The sequence below is a fragment of the Agelaius tricolor genome, unplaced genomic scaffold, assembly GCF_023055355.1.
Source record: "Agelaius tricolor isolate 1412-34295 unplaced genomic scaffold, bAgeTri1.0.p SCAF_22, whole genome shotgun sequence".
NCBI classification, from domain to species: Eukaryota; Metazoa; Chordata; class Aves; order Passeriformes; family Icteridae; genus Agelaius; species Agelaius tricolor.
In genome coordinates this window covers 1,256,339-1,279,473 of record NW_027269282.1, presented here as the reverse complement: position 1 = coordinate 1,279,473, position 23,135 = coordinate 1,256,339, and the positions used below count along the sequence as shown (strand labels likewise).

Genomic DNA, 23,135 nt, shown 5'->3' with positions numbered 1-23,135 from the left:
CATGGGGCTTTAGCCAGGTCCATGGGATTTACTAAATCTACTGATGAAGATTCCCCAGGCAATGCCTGGGAAAGGCATTCAATGGTTTCACCTTTTTTACTCTTTCTAATTTCAGTGTTTGAGAGGTTTTCCTGATATCTAGGCTGTCTTCCTAGCTACAGTTTGACTTGTTGCATTTGACCTGCACAGATAAGCAGGACAGTTTCTCATTCTCCTTTTTGCAGTAACCTTTTCCACGTTGGAAGATGAGCACATTTCCTATGTTTTGGCTGCACTAGCCAACCATAATGATGTGTTGTCTTGTCCTCTTACTATTTTCAGTTTTCTCTGTTTAGACCCTTCCCAATTCTCACACTCTATTCTTGGAGTATGGTGTAATCAGCTGAGTGTCTTCTGCTGAGGCATCACTGGGGTTTGCTCCCTCCACACTTTAGAAATAACATTAGCACCAAATACTGGTCATACAGACACATTACATTTCCAAAAGACAGGTGCAAAATTTTGCTTCTCATCTCAAGGACAGTCACCTTATTATGGCACCTCTTCTTCAGGTTTGTGCTATGTGCTGGAGGTTACTTTGACTCAAGAGCAAGTTGTGCCCAAGTCTTTCATATTGCCCTCTGGTTATCTCTGTGGTGAACAGGTAGAGCTGTGTGGTTAGGAGATGCAGACAGGAAATACCCAGTGCTATAGAACTTCATAGCTTGTAATCAGTGCTAGCTCTGTGCATGGCAAAAGGAGATTACTAACTGGACAGTTCAGAATGATGGACAACTGGTGTTACTTGGTTACAGCTCCTCAATTTGCACATGAGCTGCCTGATTTCAGCATTTGCACCTCATGGTTTACAACAGAACTCCCCCCCAGTTTTGCAGTATGGCAGCCTTCACTGGCAGATTGTCAGGGAGCAGTAAGAGTTACACAGATTTAGAGAAATATAAAACAGAAGCCCAAAATCTGGGTATGCTTGTGTCCATCTGATTGAATTGGCTGGTCATCAAAACCTGCAAACAATAGTTCCTTTTATCCCAGAGCCACAGCACAACAGCTTCTGGGATGCCATGGAAATTCCAAGCAATCCTTCAGCTGAACAGTAAACAGCTGACTATGCATGCAGCACAGCACAACTTACAGGTAGCAACCAGACTTTGTGTTACATTAGCTAGTAAAGGTAGAAAGAATTAAAAGGTTTTTAGGCACACAGGCTTGTACACAGGTTTTTCTAGACCTGCCCCAAGTCTTCCAGGATGTCTCCAAGGTATTCTGTGCATCTCGAAAGAGGTTTTCATCTTCCTTGGCCAGTAATACTAATTTTCATGAATGCACTTCCAGGCTGGATCACAGGAAATAGGCATCTGTCTAGTTAGTGGCTTGTCTGCATCCATGTATGCCATCTTCATGTGTTTGTTCCCATATGCATGTCTGCTGGTCATTATATTTGAAGAAAGAGGTAATTCCTCTGTCCAAACATGAAAGCACCTTTCTCTCAAGTTGTACTTTGAATTCTTGATTTAAAGAAGTATCAAAAGTTCTTTTCCTGAGCATTTGTCATTTTGCTTGTCCAGTCCTGTAGTTTGGTATTGCCTTACAACCCAAAGATTTTGGTTCATTGTTGTGATCTCTCTAGTTCGAGTGTATCAGGGCAGCTGCAGTCTCTGAAATGGGTTTTGAGGTGTACTGTATGGAAAGGACAGGAAGGAAATGCACAAGGAAGTATTGAACAATTAATTATGCTGTAATGGAACAAGGGAGGGAAAAGTGGAGAGCTGGCCCAGTGTAAACTCTGTGCCTCTGATGCCAGGATTACACTCGGAGGCATTTGTGCCTCTCTCCATTTTGTGAGGCATGTTGCCAGGCAGAACAGCAGTTAGTACGCCCATGGTGGGGTTTACTAGCTTCCACACCGTGTTTGGTGGCTTCTTAACTTCAGGATGAGGAATTAAAGTTTTTTACACAGCAGGCAGTGATTGCCGTTTACAGATTTTTTTGGTAACAAAACTCTAACTTGGGATGTGAGTATTCCAAATAAGTGTTGAGATGAGGGAGGCACCACAGATGAGGTGTTGCTTACCAGCACAGAGTAGTAGCAGTAAAATGTCCGTGTACCCAAACTGATACTGTTCCTGCTAATGCAGATAAAAGCTAGCCTTGAATGTGTAGAGGGTTTGAGGGTTCTTTGGCTTCTTTCCTTTGCTTTGCATGCTTTATTTTAAAGGTGACCTCTGAAAATGTGTGTGAATATTGCAAGCATGAACCACTGTCAACCCTTACTGAGCTGAATGGGCCCATGTCCATAATAGAGAATTTATTTCCCTTCCCCAAGTTACTAGACACAGATTTTTCTTGGGTATTTCAGTGTTAAAATGCAACACTGACACGTTGCAGGGCAAACAAACAAGGAACCATCCCATCTTAGTAAATTAAGTTTGACTGTGAATCTGTCAGCAGTGGTTATCCATTTGTAAAATGCCAGGAGGACCTTTCTCCAAAATGCTGAAAGATGATTTGTGTTCAGTGGAAATGTTCTTTGTCTTCCAGGGGGCAATATCTATTTAAAAATAAACCTCCTGATGGAACTGCGCCACCCAACTCCTTCTACAGAGCACTTTACCCCAAAATTATACAGGACATAGAGGTAAGAAACAGCTGCCAGATATGGTGGTGTTTCACTATTGCTTTTTTAGTTTTGTTTTTTTTTCAAATGTTCCTGATTTATTCATGATGCTGAAATTCTGGGGATATTCCATTGCAGTGTAGTATTTCATTAAATCTGACATGTCTGTGTTTGTCTGGAGTTTGTAGATATGGGATACTTATAAAAGATCCTGCTGCTCCTTTAGACAGAGGATGAGTTGGATTGTGCAGTAAGCTGTTTGCAGGTGGAGTCTCCACACTTTGCACATCAGATATCATAGCAGCACTGTAACATCTTGGTTTTCTCTGTTCCATGGTACTTTGCTCCTCCTGGTGCAATGAGACCTAGTAGGCTGTTAAAGGAGAATATCAAGAACTGAAGCAGGGAGAAAGTGCATTTCTGAACTCTGCAGTCCTAAGACTCAGGGAAGCAGGAAGCAGCTGAGCATGTTTGCCTTGCATTTAGTGTGAGCAAAATGGCATGTTCTGGTTGTTTCCTAACAACAGAAGCAGTACTCGGGCACTGTTGTGACAAGTTTGTAAATGCATTTAGAGCTCAACTGAGACTTTCTCTTCAGTTATTTAGCTGTTGAGTCAGCAGGGGCTAAAGGTTGGAGATAGAAAAAGACTTTTAGGTTACTTCTTCCTCACCATTCGCAACAGCACAGATCAGTTTAGCCACAATATATTTTCTAAGCATTTGTCTGTTTAATTGGTTTTATTACATGTATTCTAGAAAGCAGTTATGTCATTGTATGGGCCTGATTGCAGGAAAAAGCGTAAAGAAAACTGTCTGCTGCCTTCTCAACCAAAGGAAAAAAAGGGGAGATAGTTCTGTGCTTTTATTTTTCCCCTACATCTCATTTGTCTCCTATCTCTTCAAGACGATAGAGTCGAACTGGCGGTGTGGAAGGCACAGTTTACAGAGGATCCACTGCCGAAGTGAGACAAGCAAAGGGGTTTATTGTTTACAGTATGATGATCAGAAGATAGTAAGCGGCCTACGAGACAATACTATTAAGGTGAGAATGCTCCATCATGGCATACTAATGGCTTGGAGTGCCTATGCCATAAATAATAGTGTCCTAATTTCAGTGACACCTACCCAGTCTCTTGTTAGTAACCTAGCCTTCTCCTTCCCCTTCCCCCCCATCTCCCACCTGCACAGCAGCTACTCTTTTATCTGGCTAGAGAGACCCTGTTTGCAGACAGACAGGCTTCGCCTGCAGAGTTTCTGTCCAGCAGTAATTACAGGCTATGTAATTACTGGGCCCTGTATCCTTGTGAGAAAGTAAAACCAATATTCGTAGTAAAGCCAGTAATATCAAAGATGTCAATGTATTGCACCAAAGAGCCTGTAGAAGACTCTACAGATGCCACTAAATGTGTTCTAAGTGCACTATGGAAGATGTGCTGTAGTAAAAAACAGTCTAGTCAAACCAGTAAGTGCTGAAAGATGAAAACCTTACTGAACTGTCCAGTTTTGAATGTTTGCTGTCTTAGATCTGGGATAAGAATACATTGGAATGCAAGCGAATTCTCACCGGCCACACAGGTTCTGTCCTGTGCCTCCAGTATGATGAACGGGTGATCATTACTGGATCTTCAGACTCAACAGTCAGGTGTGTGCCCCTGATTTGCACCTTTCTGTTTGCCTCTTAAGATTTCAGGTTTGCAAGCTGCTGAAATGATCTCTTCTTAAATGTGTGCCGTTCAAGCAGTTCCATGAAGTTGTTCAGCATTGTGCTGTCCTTATCAGATGTCCATGCAAATCGCTGTCAGGGAGAAATGAGAATCTAAGCCAAGGCCAGTCAAGGTCAAGATGACTTAGGAAGGCCATCTGGCATTTCACCAAGGTTTTGCATGTTTTGACACTCCCTGAGAATGTTATAAATTCTCTTTGAGAATAACTTTTTAAGAGTTGAGGTTTTCAAAGCAAGTTTGTAGGTTTAGTTGTCTGTTGTCATTTAATTTTAACAAAATATGTATGACTAGATGTCCTATGACTTCAAATTAAATTTTAGCATGATGTTTCTTTTCATTAAATCTTTCTAACCTTGCTTTTCTTCAAGTCTCCAGAAAAAGGATGGACACCTCAAGATAGCACTTGTGATGCATGTTGTGCATTTGTGAGGTCCACCAGTCATATTGGAGGATACCAAAGAGTGTAACACCTGTAGTGTAAATAGAGGCACTTATGAGTTAATGAATTGCAATATGAGCTTGGATGTGAAGGGGCAGGTCTGACTTCTCCGTGTTGTTATATACTCCCTCCTTGTCAGAGTACAAGCACTGCTCATGTAGTGAAGTTAGACAGCAAAAAGCTGCATTGGTGCCTTTTCTGGAGTTATTAGCATGCATTCAGATGGCTGCAAGCTCCTCTGTGCTTGTGTAAAATACTATCGTTAAGCTCATAGTAGTATTGTTAAGCTAATTAAATCGAATTGTAACATGTGATGCATGCAGTCTTGCAGTTCTGCTAGGTTTTGGGGTCCTGTCATTCACAGGAATCCAGAATTTCAGCAACACTGCCTGCCTGGAGGTGATGTGGGAACTGCACTGGGCTAAACAGATCGCAAAAGGAGAGGCTGATTTCTGTAACAAGCACTGTCATTTTCCATATCAGGCCAGGCAGGCCAAATTGCAGACTGGCTACTTGCCCAGGAATACTTTGTCTCCCACTGTATCTATAAATGTTTGTGCAGACCCCAGAGGCACATAGGATGCATCACTTTTATCCTTGGGTCTCCTCAGGAAGAGAGGCTTCATCCAATAGACAGTACAGATGGGCTCTTAATGCTTCTGAGATCTCAAGGATGCACTTGTCCAAAGAAGTCAGTGGGTCTCCAGCTCCTGTTCAGTTTGGCAACCTTGTCTGCAAACTGCTCGTATGTTAATGGCTCAGGTCTTTAGTATTTTCTCCTTTGCATTTTCTAATTGGAATGTGGTTTTCCTTCTCATTTAGAGTTTATAAGTTGATGCACTTTAGTTTCCATAAGTTAGAAAATAAGACATTAGAAGTGTTTCTCACATCTTGCCTTTTCTTATTGCTTCCCTTATTGGCAGCAGGAAGTTTTAACTTCTGCGAGGTCTGATGTGCCTGATGATACAGCCATTTTCTGCTTTCATATAGTGTATCTGGGATAAAGGTGTCATAGTACCAAAAGAAATCTCTTTATGGAGGGCAAAAGAAGTTTGCCAACAGAGTAGCCCAAAATAAATATTTTTAAGGCTTAAAATTTTCATTTCAGGTACTAAAAGTTCTGTATAAAGCTTTTATCTAACTTGCATCTTAAATTATCTTTCAGTTGAAACAGTTGGTTCCAATAACATTAAATTGACATAAATGCTGTGTCTTAATTTGGGTATTCAGTGCATTCCTGGAATGTAGCTGTGTACCAGATGCACCGCAGGGTAAATGCAAATCATGGTGCAACTTGTGGCAATTACTTGTATTTGTTTGAAAATAATTGTCTTGTCTTCTGCTTCTGTATAAATTACCACTTGAGCTAATAGTCCTGTGAGAGAGGTCAAAAATGAAGCCTGTCAGGGAACTTACTTCTCCACATTGGCTGGAAATGAAGTGTATAATAGGCTGGCACAACCAGGAAACACCAGTCAGTAAGGCCATCAGTCTGCTACCTTTCCTCAGCATTAAATTTCCTTAATTAAAGAATGCTTTTTTCCTGGGTGCATTATTTTTATGGTGTTAACTGCATTGCAGGGTTTTTGGCTGCTGGACTGTCTCAATGTACACATAATCAACAGGTTTATCTAATACATTTTTTAATGAACTATTTAATAGATGTAGATATAACTTGTGGTGTTTGCTTCTCTAATATCACTAGAGAGTCAATTACCTCTCCCTGTCCCTCTCTGGCTCTGCAGAAAATTCGCAGTGCAGGTTGTTAACTCTCATCTGTCTGGTTTGAAATGTGAACCTTGCAGAGTGTGGGACGTGAATGCAGGCGAGATGCTGAATACGCTGATCCACCACTGCGAGGCCGTGCTGCACCTGCGCTTCAACAACGGCATGATGGTGACATGCTCCAAGGACCGCTCCATCGCCGTGTGGGACATGGCCTCCCCGACGGACATCACCCTCAGGAGGGTGCTCGTAGGGCACCGAGCTGCTGTCAACGTGGTGGACTTTGATGACAAGTACATTGTATCGGCATCAGGTGACAGAACTATAAAGGTGAGGTGTTTCAGAGGCTTTTTGTTTGCTGCTCTGGGGTATTTATTAGCAAAGAACAGTGACCAGATGGGGAAGATGGCCCCTGGCAGGATCTTCCTTTAGAAGCAGTATTCTTCCTTCTGCTCATTTGCAGTTGTCCCTCCTCAGTTGAGCGGGCACCGCTTATTTACAGAACCTATGGCAAATCAGTTCCAGGTACAGATGCAGTTAAAAAAGAACATTTTTTTCTGTGTTCTTTTTCGACTTGACCACTTCCATAACCTGTTCAGTCATTTAAACAGTTGTTAGAGGGCAGCGTGGGGACAAAAGTGAAGGTGAGTTGATAGGAGATACTTAAGGAGGCACTTAAGTGTTACTGCTATGATCCCAGTCTGCAGCATTAAACCTCAGGAGAATCTATATCGTGTGTAAACAAAATCATAACCCAAGAATGCTGAACCTGGAAGCTAATCTGATACTGTGTGGCAAAAATCTTCTGTGTACAGTGACCCACCCTGCTATCAGTTGCAGACTAATCACAGGTCATCAGAGGGGTGATTTTCCCAGTCTTAATGGTAGCATCTTCATTAAGAGCATTCTGGATGCATCTATTTATCATGCAGACACCATCTTTTGTTAGTCTCTTCGTAATAATTTGTCTCTGTGGTTCCCTCCCCCCTTCCTGTCACAGGTATGGAACACTAGTACCTGCGAATTTGTGCGCACCTTAAATGGCCACAAACGAGGCATTGCATGTCTGCAGTACAGAGACAGGCTAGTAGTGAGCGGCTCTTCAGATAATACCATCAGGTGAGAGACACACTCCCCATCACAGGGTTCTGTGCAAGCACACTGTCTCTGGTGCCTTGGGACGTGCTGAGGTTAGGCAGCTGAAGTGCTCTGTACCCTTGTCAACTTTGAAATATGCTTTCTTTAGTATAGAACATTGGGAACTACTGGAAAGAGATATTAGAAGCCTGTTTTACTGTGTTGTCTTTCATCCTCTACATCTCAAGAGGTCCCATACTAATCAACAAGTTGCATTTGCTCTGACAGTTCTGGTGTATGAAGGAGCTGGCAAGTACCACTTTCTACGATGTCCTCTTGTGATATTTTAATTGGACTATGTGTCTAGTTAAAGGGGTCAGATTTGCAGTAAGAGGCATTTAATCCTCTGCAGAAATCCTCCTGGGCTCTCGCCAAACTCTTCTTGTGGTACTTGGCACCTGGTTAAGTTTGGAACAGCTGGTTTAGAGCATGAAGTTCAGTTTGCTGCCTTTTGCACTTCTCCAGCTGCCCTAGTTGCAGTCTGAGATTTAACTCTTTCTGGTATCACAAACCAGAATTTCTCCCTACATCCTGCAGATGCTGGCAGAGGGATGTCCCACTAATTTCAGGATGTATGGAACAAGCTTGAATATTAGTTACGTGATATAAAAAATGGCTCTGTCATGGAAATGGGAGTAACAGCAACCTCCCTTTCCCTTTGTCATTTTTTAAAGTAATTGTCTGCCTTTTGGTAAAACTTGAAAGCTGGGTAGTGTGAGCAGGAACCCTTCACTTCACATGTAATAATTTTTCCTCAGTGAGAATGACCTGTGCTATTGTTTGCCTGTGGACTTGGTTTGCAACATGCTGCCTCTCCCTGCTCTGCATTCTGTAGAAAAACAGTGGTCCTTTGGTTGACATCACCAGGTCACTGTTCCAAATTTTAGTACAAAGCTGTCTCAGAGCATGACCAGGAAAGCTAAAACTTCCATCTCTTAATCAAGGGAAGAGGTATTACAGGCATTGTGTAAGAGCAGCACCACTGCTGTGAACTGCACTTCAAATAGAAAAAATAGCCCTCTGCAGTTGTACCATGAAACTTGGCCACAGAAGTAGAGCAAGAAATAGTTAAATACTACAGCAGCTAGGGAAGGATCTAAAATATGCAATGCTAATAAAAATAAATGTCAAGATAGTGATAATGCTAAACAGGAATACAGTTACTTTTATGCTTGCATTGGACAAAATCCCTACTTAAGAGATAAATTGTGCTAGAATTTCAGGAATGTCAACAGTGAATCTTAATGGGAGTCAAGTTTAGCAGCAGTGTGAGCAAGGCAAGAGACTTACCCGATGCTGAAAGACAGTTTTCTCCCATCCCAGCCATTAGCAGAGGGCACAAGTCAGTAGAAGGATGATTAAGAAAAAGTTTCCTAAGTCATCTTTGTGGATGGCTTGGTGCTTTTTACATTTGAATTTAATCCACTATCAGATGTTGTGTGCTGGACTTCAGTACAGGCTGATCTAGAACTTAAAAGCCCATTATTCCTCACTTGCAGAGAAAGTTTTTTCCAGAAGATGAATTTGTGATTTCTAATTTTGCAACTGCAAACGTTGAGGACATGTAAAGTAGCTGAGACATAGAAAAAATATTTAGGTTTTGATTTAAGCCAGAAATTTCACCTGCTACATAGACATCACTATCATTGTGCTAATTTCCATCTAGCAGAAACTGTCCGTCAAGTTTAATCCAATCACTGCAGTATCTTAGCTTCAAAGTGCAGGAAAAAAAAGGAACCAGAGAATTTAGGGCAAGAAAATAAAATTAGACAATATCATGTTGGGTTAAGTTTTTAATGAGTGGTTGGTCTTCATGTGTCTGTTTCTAGGATGTGCACACATAAGGATCTGATATCAATTTGTTTAGACAACAGCATTCTTTCTAAAAGGTGGGGATTCAGATTCACCTGCCTTCTGTACATCTCCCTGCTCTGCTTTCAAGTGAATTAAAGGCTGAGATAATTGCAGACCTCCCTCTATTTCCAGAAGTTCTCTCAAAGTTATAGGAAAGAGCAGTGGTAGTGTTTTTGACTGCGTACACAATTGAAGTGATTTTTTTTTAGTTAGTTCTCAAGCCTTAAGTTTAGTTCTTTTACTCTTTGTTCCTTTGAATATTTAAAAAAGTAAAAGTTAGAGAAACTTATCAAATCTGAGACAGACCCTTGGCACCAACTCTTCTAAGGGACCCTACTCTTAATAGCACTTATCCCCTTTGTACATGAAAGCCCATTTGCCATGTGACAAGGGACATGATCACCTCTTGTAATCCCATCCAGGTAAAACCTCAGACTGGGACCTGAAAATACAGGCCTGAGTTAGTGTGATGCAGCCTCCCAGAGCTGCTGGCAATTTCATGATCAATGGCAAGGAATGGAAACACATGGCACAAAAGTTCCTGGCACAAGATTGCTCTTCCAACCTTTCTGCACCAGTTAATGTCTGGCATTGTCCATCCTGTTTACAGTCCTTGAGAGAGGTAATGCTCTCTAGCAGCCAGAGTGCCTTTGGCTGACCTTTTCATGGAGTGGCTTGCTCTGACCTTGACTGGTGTGCTGTACTCAAGTAAAACTGTTGGGCCCTTCATAGATTCCTGAAGGATCAACTTCACAGATTGAAGAATCACTTTGAGCTCCTTGTTGGCTTCAAACATGTGCATAGACCTATCCTTTCTCAGTTCCACAGTGACAAAAGCGTTCTGTTCATTCCTCTATTGTCCAAAATGAGAGCAACTTGTTGTGGCAAGACAGCTGCAGCCATTATCCACCAGCCTTGGGCACACATCAACCAGATCTGGATTATTCCCTGGGGAACCTCAGGAATAAAATACATGGGGGATGGTTTGTCTCTTTCTTTGTCTCTCAAGCAAAAGTGACCTGACCTCTCAGCAGCTGTACTGCTTCAAGATGTGTCACCCAGAGAAATTCCACAAACCCCCATATTTCTCACTGCAATGAAGTTCATGCCAGTCAGAGCACTTACTGAATGAGCATTTGAGAACATTTGTGACTGCTTTCTTTCTGCTGTGTGTCAGGGACTCAGAGCAGATGTTGCTGTTACAGGATTGCTGTAGGAGCAGAGCATGTCTCAGCCAGAGATAGAACACCTCTAGACATGTCAAAGAATTTCAGTTCTTGTAGGCAAATAATCTTTTTTTATCCATGGTAATTGGGAGTCATGTCAAAGAGCTGGCAAAAGTATGGAAAACAAATAGACTTACTTCATAACTGTTTGAAGCCTTTAACTAGTTTTCAAGGTAGTGTGCAGGTGTAAAAATTATGTATTTTAATTTATTCTCCATGCTGAAAATCCATCACAAAAGCTAAAACTCTGGGATAGGTACAGTTGAAAGAATAATGTGTTGCTAGGCCTCTTACTGTATATTGGTTTGGGTGCCAGAACTTTTTAAAAATACTGTATTATTAGAAACAGTTCACATAGAGCCACAGGAGTTATTTGAGAGCAAGAAAAAAATGCATTTAAAATAATAAACACAGAGCATCCATTTTAGTATATGCATAAGGTGCCTGGATTACAGATTAAACATACCTTCAGAAGGAGAAACGACAAAGGAAAAGGTCTTGTTAATTCTTGTACCTCTCACCACTATATTGATAACTTAATTTGTCTGATGGAAGTCTCCAAATCAGAAATGGGCATGTAGGGGAACAGAAAGGTCACATCCCCATGAAGGTGATCGTATCAATTGAAACAAGCTGCTGAGGGGATTAGTAAGTCCCTCTCTCTTAATATCTTAAAACCAAGGCACAACACTTTTACAAACTATGAACCTCAGTAAAATAAAGTGAGGCTCACCCTGAAGATAACTGGGAGATACCTTGTGTTACTAGAGCTGTAGATACTAGACACAACTGGTTTGTGACTCGTCTCCTGTGTGTTACTGTAACATCCTAGGGTCATGTGGAAAATCATGTGTCTATTTAACTGTGGGGAAAAGAGTGATGAGTGTGGTTTCTTTCTTCTTTGTTGTTCCATCATAATCTTTATTTCCAAGTTTCCATTAACTACAAGCAAAGACCAAATGTGCAATGCTAAGGTATTAAAAAATTCTTAATGCTTCTTTGTACTCTCTTCCAGGCTGTGGGATATAGAGTGTGGGGCATGTTTACGAGTACTGGAAGGCCATGAAGAGTTGGTGAGATGCATACGCTTTGATAACAAGAGGATAGTCAGTGGGGCATATGATGGGTGAGGATATCAGTGCAGTCAATGCTTTGCATCTTTCTGTCTGTCTCAGTGTATCCCATCCCACTTTGTGCATCTTCTGCATAAATATCAGACTGTCTGTCTGTCATACTAAGAGGACCTTTTCATGGCCAGTAAGTGAGAACCATGCTAAAGAGCATAGCTTTCATTCTTCTTTTAAAATAAGTCCATGTGATTTGATGTGTGTGGTCCAGTTCTTGTGCTTGGTAAGAATATCTGACTGACTCAACCTGGAATTCCTTCCAGCTCAACCACTTTTAAGAACAATCTTTCCCATCTGTGGTTGTCTGCAGGACCATTTGCCATTACAGACAAGTTGTCTGCACTCCCATGTGTTTCTGTTAGTTATTACCACCTGCTTTTTATGTGTTTTACTTTACTGACAGCATATTTTTACCTCCCATTAAGTTCTATAAGCTTTACAAAGGGGAAATGCAAGAAGCAGGTCTCAAGAGCAGAAGGATTGCTGTAATTTTCCTTAAACTGGTGTATTAGCTAAGTTGTACTAACAGTTATTTTTCTGTGAGTACTTGCTCTTTTCTCTTTAACAGAGCCATGGTGTTTGTCTATTTTTCACCACTAGGAAAATTAAAGTATGGGATCTTGTGGCTGCTTTGGATCCTCGTGCTCCAGCAGGGACCCTCTGCTTGCGAACCCTTGTGGTAAGAGCTTTAGCTAGAGGTGTTGAGGAAAGTGTGCTTGTTCAGAGCTATCTTGAGCTGTGAAAACTCAAGTCAGTTTAGCCCCAGTCTGCAGGATCTTGAAATAATTTCTAGGAGTCTGGCTTTTTTGGCTGTCCAACTTCTAATTTTGCAAGCTATTAATTGCAAGCATTAAAAGTTAGAATCTCTGACCTTTTCACTCCACTCTGGACTTTTGAACAGTTTTATTCTGTGATTTGAAGTTAATAACTGAATCCATTTTTTACCTCATCCTTGGAATCCATATGCTAGTGGGTTTACATTAATCTGTGTGTACCTGATGATGTAGTAGTAAGTTCTATGAATTGTTGGCATGAAATTTCTTAAAAACAGTACATTCCCAATTTGAGGAACAAACACACTTGGGATTGCTTTTAACTGCCTTTTGGGTGCTTAAAGAAAAAGCAGGACAGAAACAGAAAGTGAAATTGCCTTATGCCCAAACAGCAACTACTCTTTTCATGCTGTCCACTGGTTTCTAGTGCAGGTCAGTGATGATGTGGTGAAATGTCATTATGTGAGTGTTAACAACATTCACAGTCATGTTTAAAAATGGCTCTGCTTGGTCTTAGAATAATGTGGGAAAGTTTTGAGAAAAATGCCAGCACAGCCAAGGCCTTGGGGTGGTTCTGTAAGTGTTCCTCCACCACGTTCCATGCAAAAAAACCGGCACTGTTGCTGGGGATAAAGCAAGATTTCAACCAGTACCAAAATCTCATTGAAAAATAAGTACTGTATGTTTTTATTTCTTAGGTTGTTTGGGCAGTGTTTCAATAGGTATATGTCAGAACTTTTCCTGCTGTGGCTCATGACTGTAGTCTGTGCTCTAAAACAGGATCATACCAAGGCTATCTGATTCTCTAAAAGTGTGGTTACTTCTCACCAGCTGAGCTGTGCTGGCTGACCTTCTGCACACCCATCAACCACCTGAATTGCTCCTGTTGTAGATTTCACTGAAGTACTTTATGTCACATTTGGTGCAGGCTGTGAGGTTACTGGGACTCAGTTGACAGGCAGTAAGATCATTAAGTCATGCTACCCTTTTCCAATCATGTATTTGGACCATCAGCTACAGGATCAGAGTCCATGAGAGCTTTGGATGCCCACAGGTGCTACATTGAAAAACCTTCTTGTTAGCCAAATAGAAGTGCAAATAGTTTCATGGCTGAAATCCAGAAAAGCCCTTTGTCATTGGTCACCCAGTTCCAAGCTATGGAACAACTCTGTGCCCATGAGCTCATATCCTGAGAGTCTAAGACTTCAGACTTGGTATTAGTAGTGTTTCTCTGCTCCAGCCTGAGACAAATGTGTGCCTAGTAACCTGTAGACTTAATTTAACTGGTGTGATTTCCTCTGCATGTTCCAGCAGTGGACAGCCAAAGTGCCCCAGCTAATTATATTATAAATCAGAAGCGGTGGGATGGAAACACTGTTGGAATCTCAACACATGGATACTCATAAATCCCTGTTTGATAGCAATGGAGGGGGCCAAAAGCAGGGTGGGGAGCAGAGGAAACTGTTGCAGTGCTTTTAGGACTTTTATGACAACAGGGTGTCCTTACACCCGCTTACCCATGCTTTGGTGTTTTTTTCCTCTTCCCTCGTCCTCCAAAATTAAACCTGGCTGCACAATGAACATCATGAGTCTCCTGCTGCTTGTGTTCAATTTTCAAACAGTAGGAGGAAAGTGCACAGATAACAAATGTTCGCTGCATGCCAGGTCCCTTCCAGTTTTGTCTTCCGTTAGCTGGAACAGTGCGACATGAATTTGACAGAAGCTTTCCATGAACAGAATAAGCTCATGGTTCAGCTTTCCTTATGACATAAACAGTCCAGGTAGGGCAGCCTTACTTAGACCACAGTGACTGGGATCAAAAGAGAGTTTTGAACAGAAGTTTTGAAAGTACCCCTCCCTCTCTCTCTCTCCCCCCCACCACCATCTCAGTGAATAATCCATCAGTGGATCTGACTGTTGTAATGATACTTTTTGGAAGAACTTCTTTACTGCTATAACACAAAACCTGGAAAAACACTTCCCTTAAGAATAAGTGGGAAGACAGAAACTCATAAGATGTTTATAAAACAAACTCAAATTAGAAGATCAAAAAGGTTCCATTGATTAGAAATTCTAAAAAAAAATATCTTAGAATCTGGCTTACATTTGCATTTATTCTTAGATAATTTTGATTTAAAGATTCAGAAATTCACTTTAAAGCATCTGTTGTTCTTTGTAAATTGAGCTGTATTTTTGTAGTCTTGTGCTATAAGACAAAGATTTCCCCTTTAGTAACTAGCAATTCTCTTTTGCCTAAATGTTTGAGAAACCTGTAGATTCAGTATTAAAGCATTTTAAGACATGTTTTTTTCCTGACCTTCAGAATCCCCTTACAATGTGTGAGCACTAAAGAGAAATGTGTGTTCATGGAAGAGGCAGGGCTCACCGTCACTGCACACTTTCTGTTCCCTGGTGACCGAGGAGGAAGCCACTGCTCTTGGAGTGTCACGAGCACCAAGAGAAAATAGGCAACACACAAGTGAAAGCAGAGTGGATTTGCTCTGTGAAATCCAGGATCTTGCCATTGCCTCCTGTTAATTATGGTCTGAACTCTTGCCAAATTGTCATGTCATTTCCACTCAGCCTCGGAGCAGAATGCAAACTGCCTATAAAGAATGCCCTTTCTAGATCATATTTTTAGAACTGCTTAGGAGGAATTACTGCTGTGTCACTGGACTTTACAATAGGCTCCTTAGTGTCCTCCAGTGTTAAGCTGTTCCCTCTTCAGCAGTGGCAATGATGCCAAGTCTTGAATGCAAAGTTCTCATCTCTTACCCTGTAACCTACTGTACCTGGGAATGCTGTAATTTCAGGAAGGAGTTTTGCCATGGAATAAGGAAGACAGTGCACCTGTCAGCCTCACCAGATGGAATTATATGGGGTGGGAGTTTGGTTTGTTCTGCACGGTGTGTGTCTAATACTGGGATTTAAGGAATAGTGGGACAACTGTAATGTAAACTGCCTGCAAGTCAAGTACTCAGATATTTTCCTTGTACCCAGACTTTTCCTTGAGAGAGGGTTTAATTTATGCTCTGGGATGGTGATGCACAGTGTGCCATCTAGGGTTTACTGACAAATTAATATGGCACTAAAATCAAGCCCAACTTCATCTTTCCTACCCCATCCCAGGTGCCAACTAGTTTGCAAAGTAACATGCTCTGTCTCCCACTGGCATTTCAGGAGCATTCTGGAAGAGTCTTTCGACTTCAGTTTGATGAGTTCCAGATCGTCAGCAGCTCACATGATGACACCATCCTCATCTGGGATTTTCTGAATGACCCAGCTGCCCAGGCAGAATCCACTCGTTCCCCGTCCAGAACATACACCTACATCTCCAGATAAATAACACTACACTGTACCTCACACTCGCACAGGTAAACAACAACAACAAAAAACCTTTAAAAATAAGGTGAGGCTCAAAGGTGGCACTGGATGTAGTGTGAACCTGCTGTTTGAATAACTGGCTGGGTTTAGCAGTGTTTGTCATCTTGGTTATACAGTAATTACAGTGTCCTGTAAAAGGACAGGAATTGTTCTGGTACCTTAGAACAGGGACTTTATTTTAGGATTTGTGACATGTGGTGCCTATGACTCCCCCTGAAGAACTCCTCCTCCTCTGTCCATCATCATCAATAATTAAATCAGTTACACTGCTGTCCAGAAGGAAGAAGGGTTTCTGCAGAGCGAGTAGAGCAGCTGCTGCCTAACAAGAGGATGCAGATGGCCTGACCCTGGGCAGTTGTCACCAGGCAGGAGGGTTTTGCCAAGAACCTCCCTCTGAAGTGATGACCATTCTCCTCACTCTGCAGCAAGCTGATTCAAGATTACAGTTTGGCTAGGGGAGGAGACACTGAGGCACAAGCACAAGCCCAGGCAAATTAAATCGAGATGCATCAATGTGCAAAATAATTTACGGATAGGGCCTATCCCTTGTTCTCCCTTTCATGCCATGGATGTTAAATTACTCCTATCAGAGCCTGCTTGGTTTGCTCATCACCTTTTGTCTTGGCCAGCACAGTATGGGGAGTACAAAATGTTTCATATGTTTGGGTCAGCTGTAGAGTGAAGTTGAAGCATATGAGTGAAGTGGCATAACATGATTGCCTGTGTTGGTGGGTACATGCACAATTACTGTTAATAGCAGTAAACATAAGAGAGAAGAATGGCAGAAGAGCTGACAGGCTTCTGCAAAGGGGTGTCCACAGTGACATTTTCCCATGAAAGTGCTCTGTCATGGGGCACATCCTGTATTCTGTTTGGTAACTGTACCGTGATGCTCTGGACCTGTCAGATCTTGATTTTCTCAAACACTCTGGTCAATCAGATGCTATTTTAAATCATTAAAAGGCTTAATATGAATGGGGTTTGTTTGGTTTGTTCTGTTTTTTGTTCCCAGGACTCATTTAAGCTGCAGTATTTAAATGCCAGGACAAAAGAACTATCCACGTAACCAATACTTGCTGAAGAGAGAGGCTCTCAGACTTGTTTCTGGAACAAAGTTGGCATGCGGTTGATCTCAGACAGGGTCTACTCAGCGCGGCTGACTGCTAAAGTGCTGCTATATCAGAAGATGACTTTTATCTTTCATGAAGAGTTAACATTTTTAAACCTTCCCATCCCTTTCTTCCCTCATTCCCCTCTTCATGTTCACTCTTCCCTTTACCCCATTTGATTCCCCTCCAAGCCCAGTCATCAATGTCCTATGAATATATTTAAGATGTCGCCAGAACGTGTTGCTTTGCTGTTAAGCAGAAGACTTACAGCCACAGTGCATCCTGCTGAGAGTCACTTCAGGGTGGGTGGGAGGGTGGGTGGGTGGGGAGGCTGCTACTCTCAGGCTGAAATCAATATCCATTGCTAGGCCTTTGAAAAAGCATTCAGCTCTGAAGAGCAGCAGAAACACTTAAAACAGCCAGACCATCATCCCCCCAACCCCAGCTTCCCTGCGGCTTTTGGCTGTTCTAACTGCAGACTTATTTTTTGTGGAGAGAGGACCCTTGAAATTTGACTATTATGAGCCAAATCCATCTCTTTCCTCTCCTGCCTGCTATGCTAACCCTTTGGAAGCTGGATGTGTATTGTAGTCTCCTTTTAATTTGTTGGGGAATGCTAGTCGATGAAAAGTTAAACTCTCTCCTGCCAAAGTCCCAAGCATGATGGACTGGGGCTGAGATCCTGTCCACCCCCACCCCAGGTGAACTGTTGGCCCAGGACAGTATTTCACTAGCAAAGGGATTGTCTCTACCATCTTCCTACTGCTGTTCTCCCTGAAGACAGTGTGTTGCTGATGGCTTATGAATCATTCTGTAAATTGGAGAAAGTTTGAGGCTGGGCTGAGAAGGAAAGCTGGACATTGCTCCTATCCTTTCATTCCTTCTCCCTCAGAGAGGCTGTAGATGGGTACTGGAAGAGGGAGCTGTTAAAAATTTCATGGAGCTCTCAAGTGCCACCCTAGAGTGACACACTAACAAACATTTTGGCCATGACTATAAGACTTTGCCTCACTTGAATGAGCAAATGCACACCCTGGAGATGGTGGCTGAGTAAAATGAGTTGGCCATGAGGACAATCATTGCATTTAGCAATGACTCCAGGCCAGTTCTGCAGCATTTTTGGGACTGGCTTTGCTAGAAGGGATTGAGGAGTTTTTGGTCTGCTTCTGTAACCTATGTACTGCCTTGCAGTTTAGGGACACAGGCTGATTAGTCCTTTTGCTGATAGCTGAGATGGGTCTTTGCTTTCTGACTGAGACTTCTGCTAATTGTCATTGTTTAGAAGATAAAAATAGCCCTGAAGAGTAGGTACATGAGAAACAATTCTGCATGTCTGAACTAGACAGAGGTCTGGGGGTAAACAGCTCTCTTCACAGAGCTGGAACAAATTGCAGCTGGCCTGCATTTAGATTAGAAAGGACTCTGTAAATCAGTCCCTGGCCATTCCAGGTTTAGGCCCAGATCTTCTGCTGTAGGTATGGAAAAATCTCCACTGCTTTAGTGGGGAGTTGCTCTAATCCCACAGCAGGAAATCAAGGTCCTTTGTCTCTGGGCTGGAGGGCTGCCTGCTTTGTTAACACCCTCTGAACTTGGCAGATGGGGTTTTTTTTAATAAGTATTTCTCATCAACTTCACTTTGCTGGGGAAGCTGTTGCATTGTTTGGAATTGCTGGGGATGCGCTTTTTCCACCAGTGAAACCTAGCAAGGAGCTGGTCCAAGAGTCCCCAGAGAGCAGTCCAGAGACTTGAGTAATTTAGGTGATAGCTAGGACAGACAAGAAGGCAATGGAGTTAGGGAGGAGGGCAAAGCTGGTTCTTGGCTAGTACCTAGTGCATTTCCTGAAGCACGTGGGCAGCAGTGTCAAGCATCTCAGAGCATGTGATGACACTCCTCTTTTCTGTTTGAACTATTCCTGTAAAAGAGTCAAGCAGGTTAACAACTCTGCTCAGGTAACAGCGACAGAGTGACTTACCTCTGCAGAGTCATAAATAAGTTTTGAGTCACAATGTTTATCCACAACTAATTTTAAGTCTAGGAAGGCTGTTTTGGCTTTCAGGCAGCTCTACATATCATGAATACTGCAGTCCCAAAGCCAAAGTGGCAAGGGATCAGAGAGAATCAAAGTTCACATCCCAAACTTTGTTGAATTCAAGCTCTGAGTCTTAATACTATTTTAAGAGTCTCTCTAAGTTCATGTATTACAAGGTCTGCAGCATGGCTGCATATCAGCAGGGGTTTATATGACCTTGGGTGAAGATTTAATAATTATTTTCCTCAGTTTGGTTATCCTCTGTCTTTTCCATTTCTGTTACTGTAGAAAACAATGATCTGTTACTCCAGCTGCTGAAGGCTGCAAAACTTGCTAATATTTTAATTACATCTTTGTGGCCAATACCTTCAAGGATGTGTTGTATTTTTGGTGGTTGAGAGAATTTGGGAGAACTGGCTGACTGGCTGGCCAAACACAAGAGATACCACCACTGCAAATTGTCCTTGGTTGTCATAGCCCTGCTGCTCTATGCTGCTATTCTGTTGGGTCTTCAAGTGGTACCGTACTGTATAGAGTGGTACTGTGCTTATAGAGCTCTTTAAGGTACATTTAGCAAGCAACTGCTGGAATCCATTTTTGGCACATGGTAAGAAAGGTGTGTCACCCTCACAAAGGGACTGTGTGTAGGTAGGGACAGGACTGCAGAAGGGTGAGGATTCCTACCCCACTCCCCAAGTTGTACAAATTTTCTGCTGGCTAAGAAGGAAACTGAAGTTAACTGATCTAACTTGAACTTGAAACTGCCACAGCCTGACATTTGTTAGTGGTTATTATGCACCTAGGGAGGAGCAATCTGGTAAGTAGATCTCCCAATGTCAGAAGAAAGTGGCTTTTTCAAACTCCTTTCCCTTCCCTTAGGATATGTGTGCATGTGTGTGTGAGTGTTCAAGAGTGCATGTGAGAGAGAGGTTTCAGCATGAACAGGATGGATAATCCCTCAACCAGATTGGAGTAATTGCAGAGTTTATAATGAAAAGAACTAGAACATGCCTGCTGAAAGGAGATAAAAAAGGGCTGGAAGTGTCTGTGGGCTTTAAGTGTTGCACATTGCTTTGAAATGAAATACCTCTGCTGCTTAGAGATCGTCACTTCTCCCGCAAGTAGGAAGCTCATGCTAGCCTTCCACCTTGGATTATGGGATGGAAAGTACTGGAGATGTGGGACAATCTGTTGTGGCCACACCATCTCCTGCGTGTGACTCCTTTGCAATAGGGCACAGTTTTGCTGCAAATATTTCTCATCCTCAGAGGAACACAGCTTGCTTTCAAATATGCAAATAGAAAATGGCACGAAGGAGATTGCAGTGAGATAACTTCTACAGATGTCTCCTCTGGAGCGGCTCCCTCTGCTCCCTGTTAACATTCAAGGACAGACACATCCACTGTTGGAATGGAAGGATTCAGGTGACAAGTTGAGAAGTCTGTGATCATCAGAAACATTGAAATGCTTTACACTTGTTCCTAAACTGGAAGCTGACTTGGACCACCATGCTCTACCTACCCACCTCCTGCTCCAAAGGATCCTTTTTTCTTTTTCTTTTTTTTTTTTTTTTGAACACTGAAAAAGCTGGAGAGTATCATGCATATTTCTCCACTCCCAGGTATGTGTATCTGCCCCTTCCACATGTCCCTTCCTCAGTCTGAGCATAGCTCCAGGCTTGGTTCTAAGTTTTTTTGCATCCCCACCTCCATTGGGAAGCACCTCTCTAGATTGGGCTCTTGCCTAACTTTGTTAGCTTTCTTTAACATGATTTTATATCTGCCTTTTGTGGCCTATTATTCCTTAATTCACTGGGAAAGGAAAATATTAGCATTTAATAAATCACAAATACTAGCAGCTCTCCTTAGCTAGAGAAGGGAACAAGAAGGAATGTCCAGCCTTCCTACTGCAGGCTTGCTCTTAACTGTGGGAGGAAAAGGAGGAGATGACACAAGTGGTTGAAAACCTGGCATATGTGGGGATGGAAATGGATCTCTAGAGAAGCGGGGATGGTGCTGAAAATAGATCTTTTAGCTTGTGTAGTTGGCTGTGAAAAATTGAAGTTTTCCATGATCAGGAGTCATCAGGAGGTGATCAAGTAAGGCCTCCAACTGTTGAACTTGCCAGCTGATGCCCCTTTTAGGATGCAGTGGAGATATAAGGAGAAAGGGATGGTCTAAACTATGCTTGCCAAGAGAAGAATGAGCTTTGCCAGGGTCTCCAAGTGGCATGCATGATGCATTTGACATGCTGAGCTTTGCCCTACTGTTCCCCCCAAAATGATAAGCAGCAACTTCCCAGAAGGAGGGGGGAAACAGCAAGTGACCCAGCTGTCCTCAAAGGAGGTCTCCATATAAAATTTGTCTATCCTGCTGGAAACTGGGTTGATTGGCATGAGGGGGTTACAGTCTTTCTGCCGCTCTTTTAATTCAGAGATGGGAGCAGCAGGTCCCTTGGGTGTGTTCCTTCTCCAAAATCCCAGTAATGGGTTGAGAGGAATGGCTACCTGCTGAGACTGAGCATTTGGCTTCCCCTCCATTCCCCCCTTGCCCCATATTTTTAAGATGAGGTGTAGCCAAACTACTGGGCAAAACTCCCAAAGCAAATCCCATGGGGGAGCCTTGGCACACTGCCAGAATAGATCATCCTTTGATTGGTCAGAAAACTCTTCCCATGACTTTGTGCTTGTTCCCAAAGATCGCGGGGCCTCCACGTATCTTGTCCAGCAGATAACCCATGGGAGTTGGCAACACTGGTTGATCCTTGGGGATGTTAAGGTAATACTCTCAAAATCACAGAGATTCTGATGTACATGGATGTGCAGCAAGCCCTTTAGATACTATAGACAGCTCCTAAATAAGTCCCCTTTTTTAATAGCCCTAAGAGATACCTTGATTTCTGCTCAAGCAGGAGCCAAGTGCAGCTGTGGCCAGAAAATCAGCGTGAAATACAAGTCTTCATCACAGAGCAGCTGTGCTCGTTCTTGCACAATGAACAGGTTTTTGCCTTCACAGGCAAAGTGTTTTAACCTCCTGGCACTGGAGCACTGGTTTACCTCTGAGCAAAACTCCACGTACAGGAGGCAGGTCAGTGGGCTGTTTGCAGTGGCTTTTACAAGGAGCTACCTATGAAAATTTTTGGGCAATTCAGTGTGAAAATCTGGAGCTGCTTTTGAGTGTAAAACTTTGCTTTGGCTACTGTGTCTTTATCATGCAGGCACTGCAGGACTTAGCCTAGCCCCAGTTTTTAGCATGGCAGAACAATAGTGTGGACCTCAGCAAAGCGTATTGTCCTGTTTCTTCCCATCATTTTCCATCACTGCATTTAGGAGAGCTGCATGCCTGCCAGGCCAGCCTGTGCTGCATCACTCCAGCCTGCTCAGGCTGGGGGGGCTGTGGAAGTGGGAGAGGTGAGAAAGAACATGGTTTCTCCAGAATTTTCTGTTTGTTACTCTGCTATATTTGTTATCTGGATTCTTAAGTAATGAGTGCTTTGAATTTTGTGATTATGTTACGGTGATGTGTAGTTAATGTACTAATGTTCACTTGAGCTAGGATCATGGTAACAGTGTGGTTTGTTTTTTTTTTTTTTTTTAACTGTTCAGAAAATAACTTAAATACAAAGATTAAGCTGTGAATCTCTCCTGTTTTCCTTTTGGGGGGAAAGATGCTGTCAAAATACCAATCCTGTATCTTCCTCAAACCCATGTGTGTGGGATACACTTCTGCTACACATGTACTGTACACAACATCTGCAGTGTGAACACCTGGCAGTGCTGGGGATGGAAGGTGGACAGCTTTGCCCCAAACCTGAGGTGGTTGCAGCTTCACTGGACACAGAGTCTGCAGCAGCCAGTCCCACCTCAGAGACCAATGCAGCATAAAAGACTGCCCTGGCAGTCAGAAAAAAACCCACTTATTCCTAAAACCACAGCATACTTTTTAATTAACACTCTCTCCATTCATAGTTAATGGCCTCTGGCTGGGGCAGATG

At 42.5% G+C, this 23,135-nt stretch overlaps 1 protein-coding gene across 11 annotated transcripts in view; it reads left to right on the top strand.

Moving 5' to 3' along the window:
* BTRC (beta-transducin repeat containing E3 ubiquitin protein ligase) overlaps nt 1-22,779 on the top strand; it is a 120,820-nt gene extending 98,041 nt beyond the window's left edge. For all 11 annotated transcript variants that reach the window (XM_071446454.1, XM_071446449.1, XM_071446458.1 and 8 more), the window contains 9 exons: nt 2,539-2,635; nt 3,519-3,656; nt 4,138-4,256; nt 6,583-6,832; nt 7,503-7,621; nt 11,735-11,845; nt 12,447-12,525; nt 15,800-15,993; nt 17,016-22,779. In XM_071446454.1, coding sequence (XP_071302555.1) covers nt 2,539-2,635; nt 3,519-3,656; nt 4,138-4,256; nt 6,583-6,832; nt 7,503-7,621; nt 11,735-11,845; nt 12,447-12,525; nt 15,800-15,961 — 1,075 coding nt within the window. In that variant the 3' untranslated portion in view covers nt 15,962-15,993; nt 17,016-22,779. The remainder of the gene's footprint in view (nt 1-2,538; nt 2,636-3,518; nt 3,657-4,137; nt 4,257-6,582; nt 6,833-7,502; nt 7,622-11,734; nt 11,846-12,446; nt 12,526-15,799; nt 15,994-17,015) is intronic.
* The last annotated feature ends 356 nt before the right edge of the window (nt 22,780-23,135 follow it).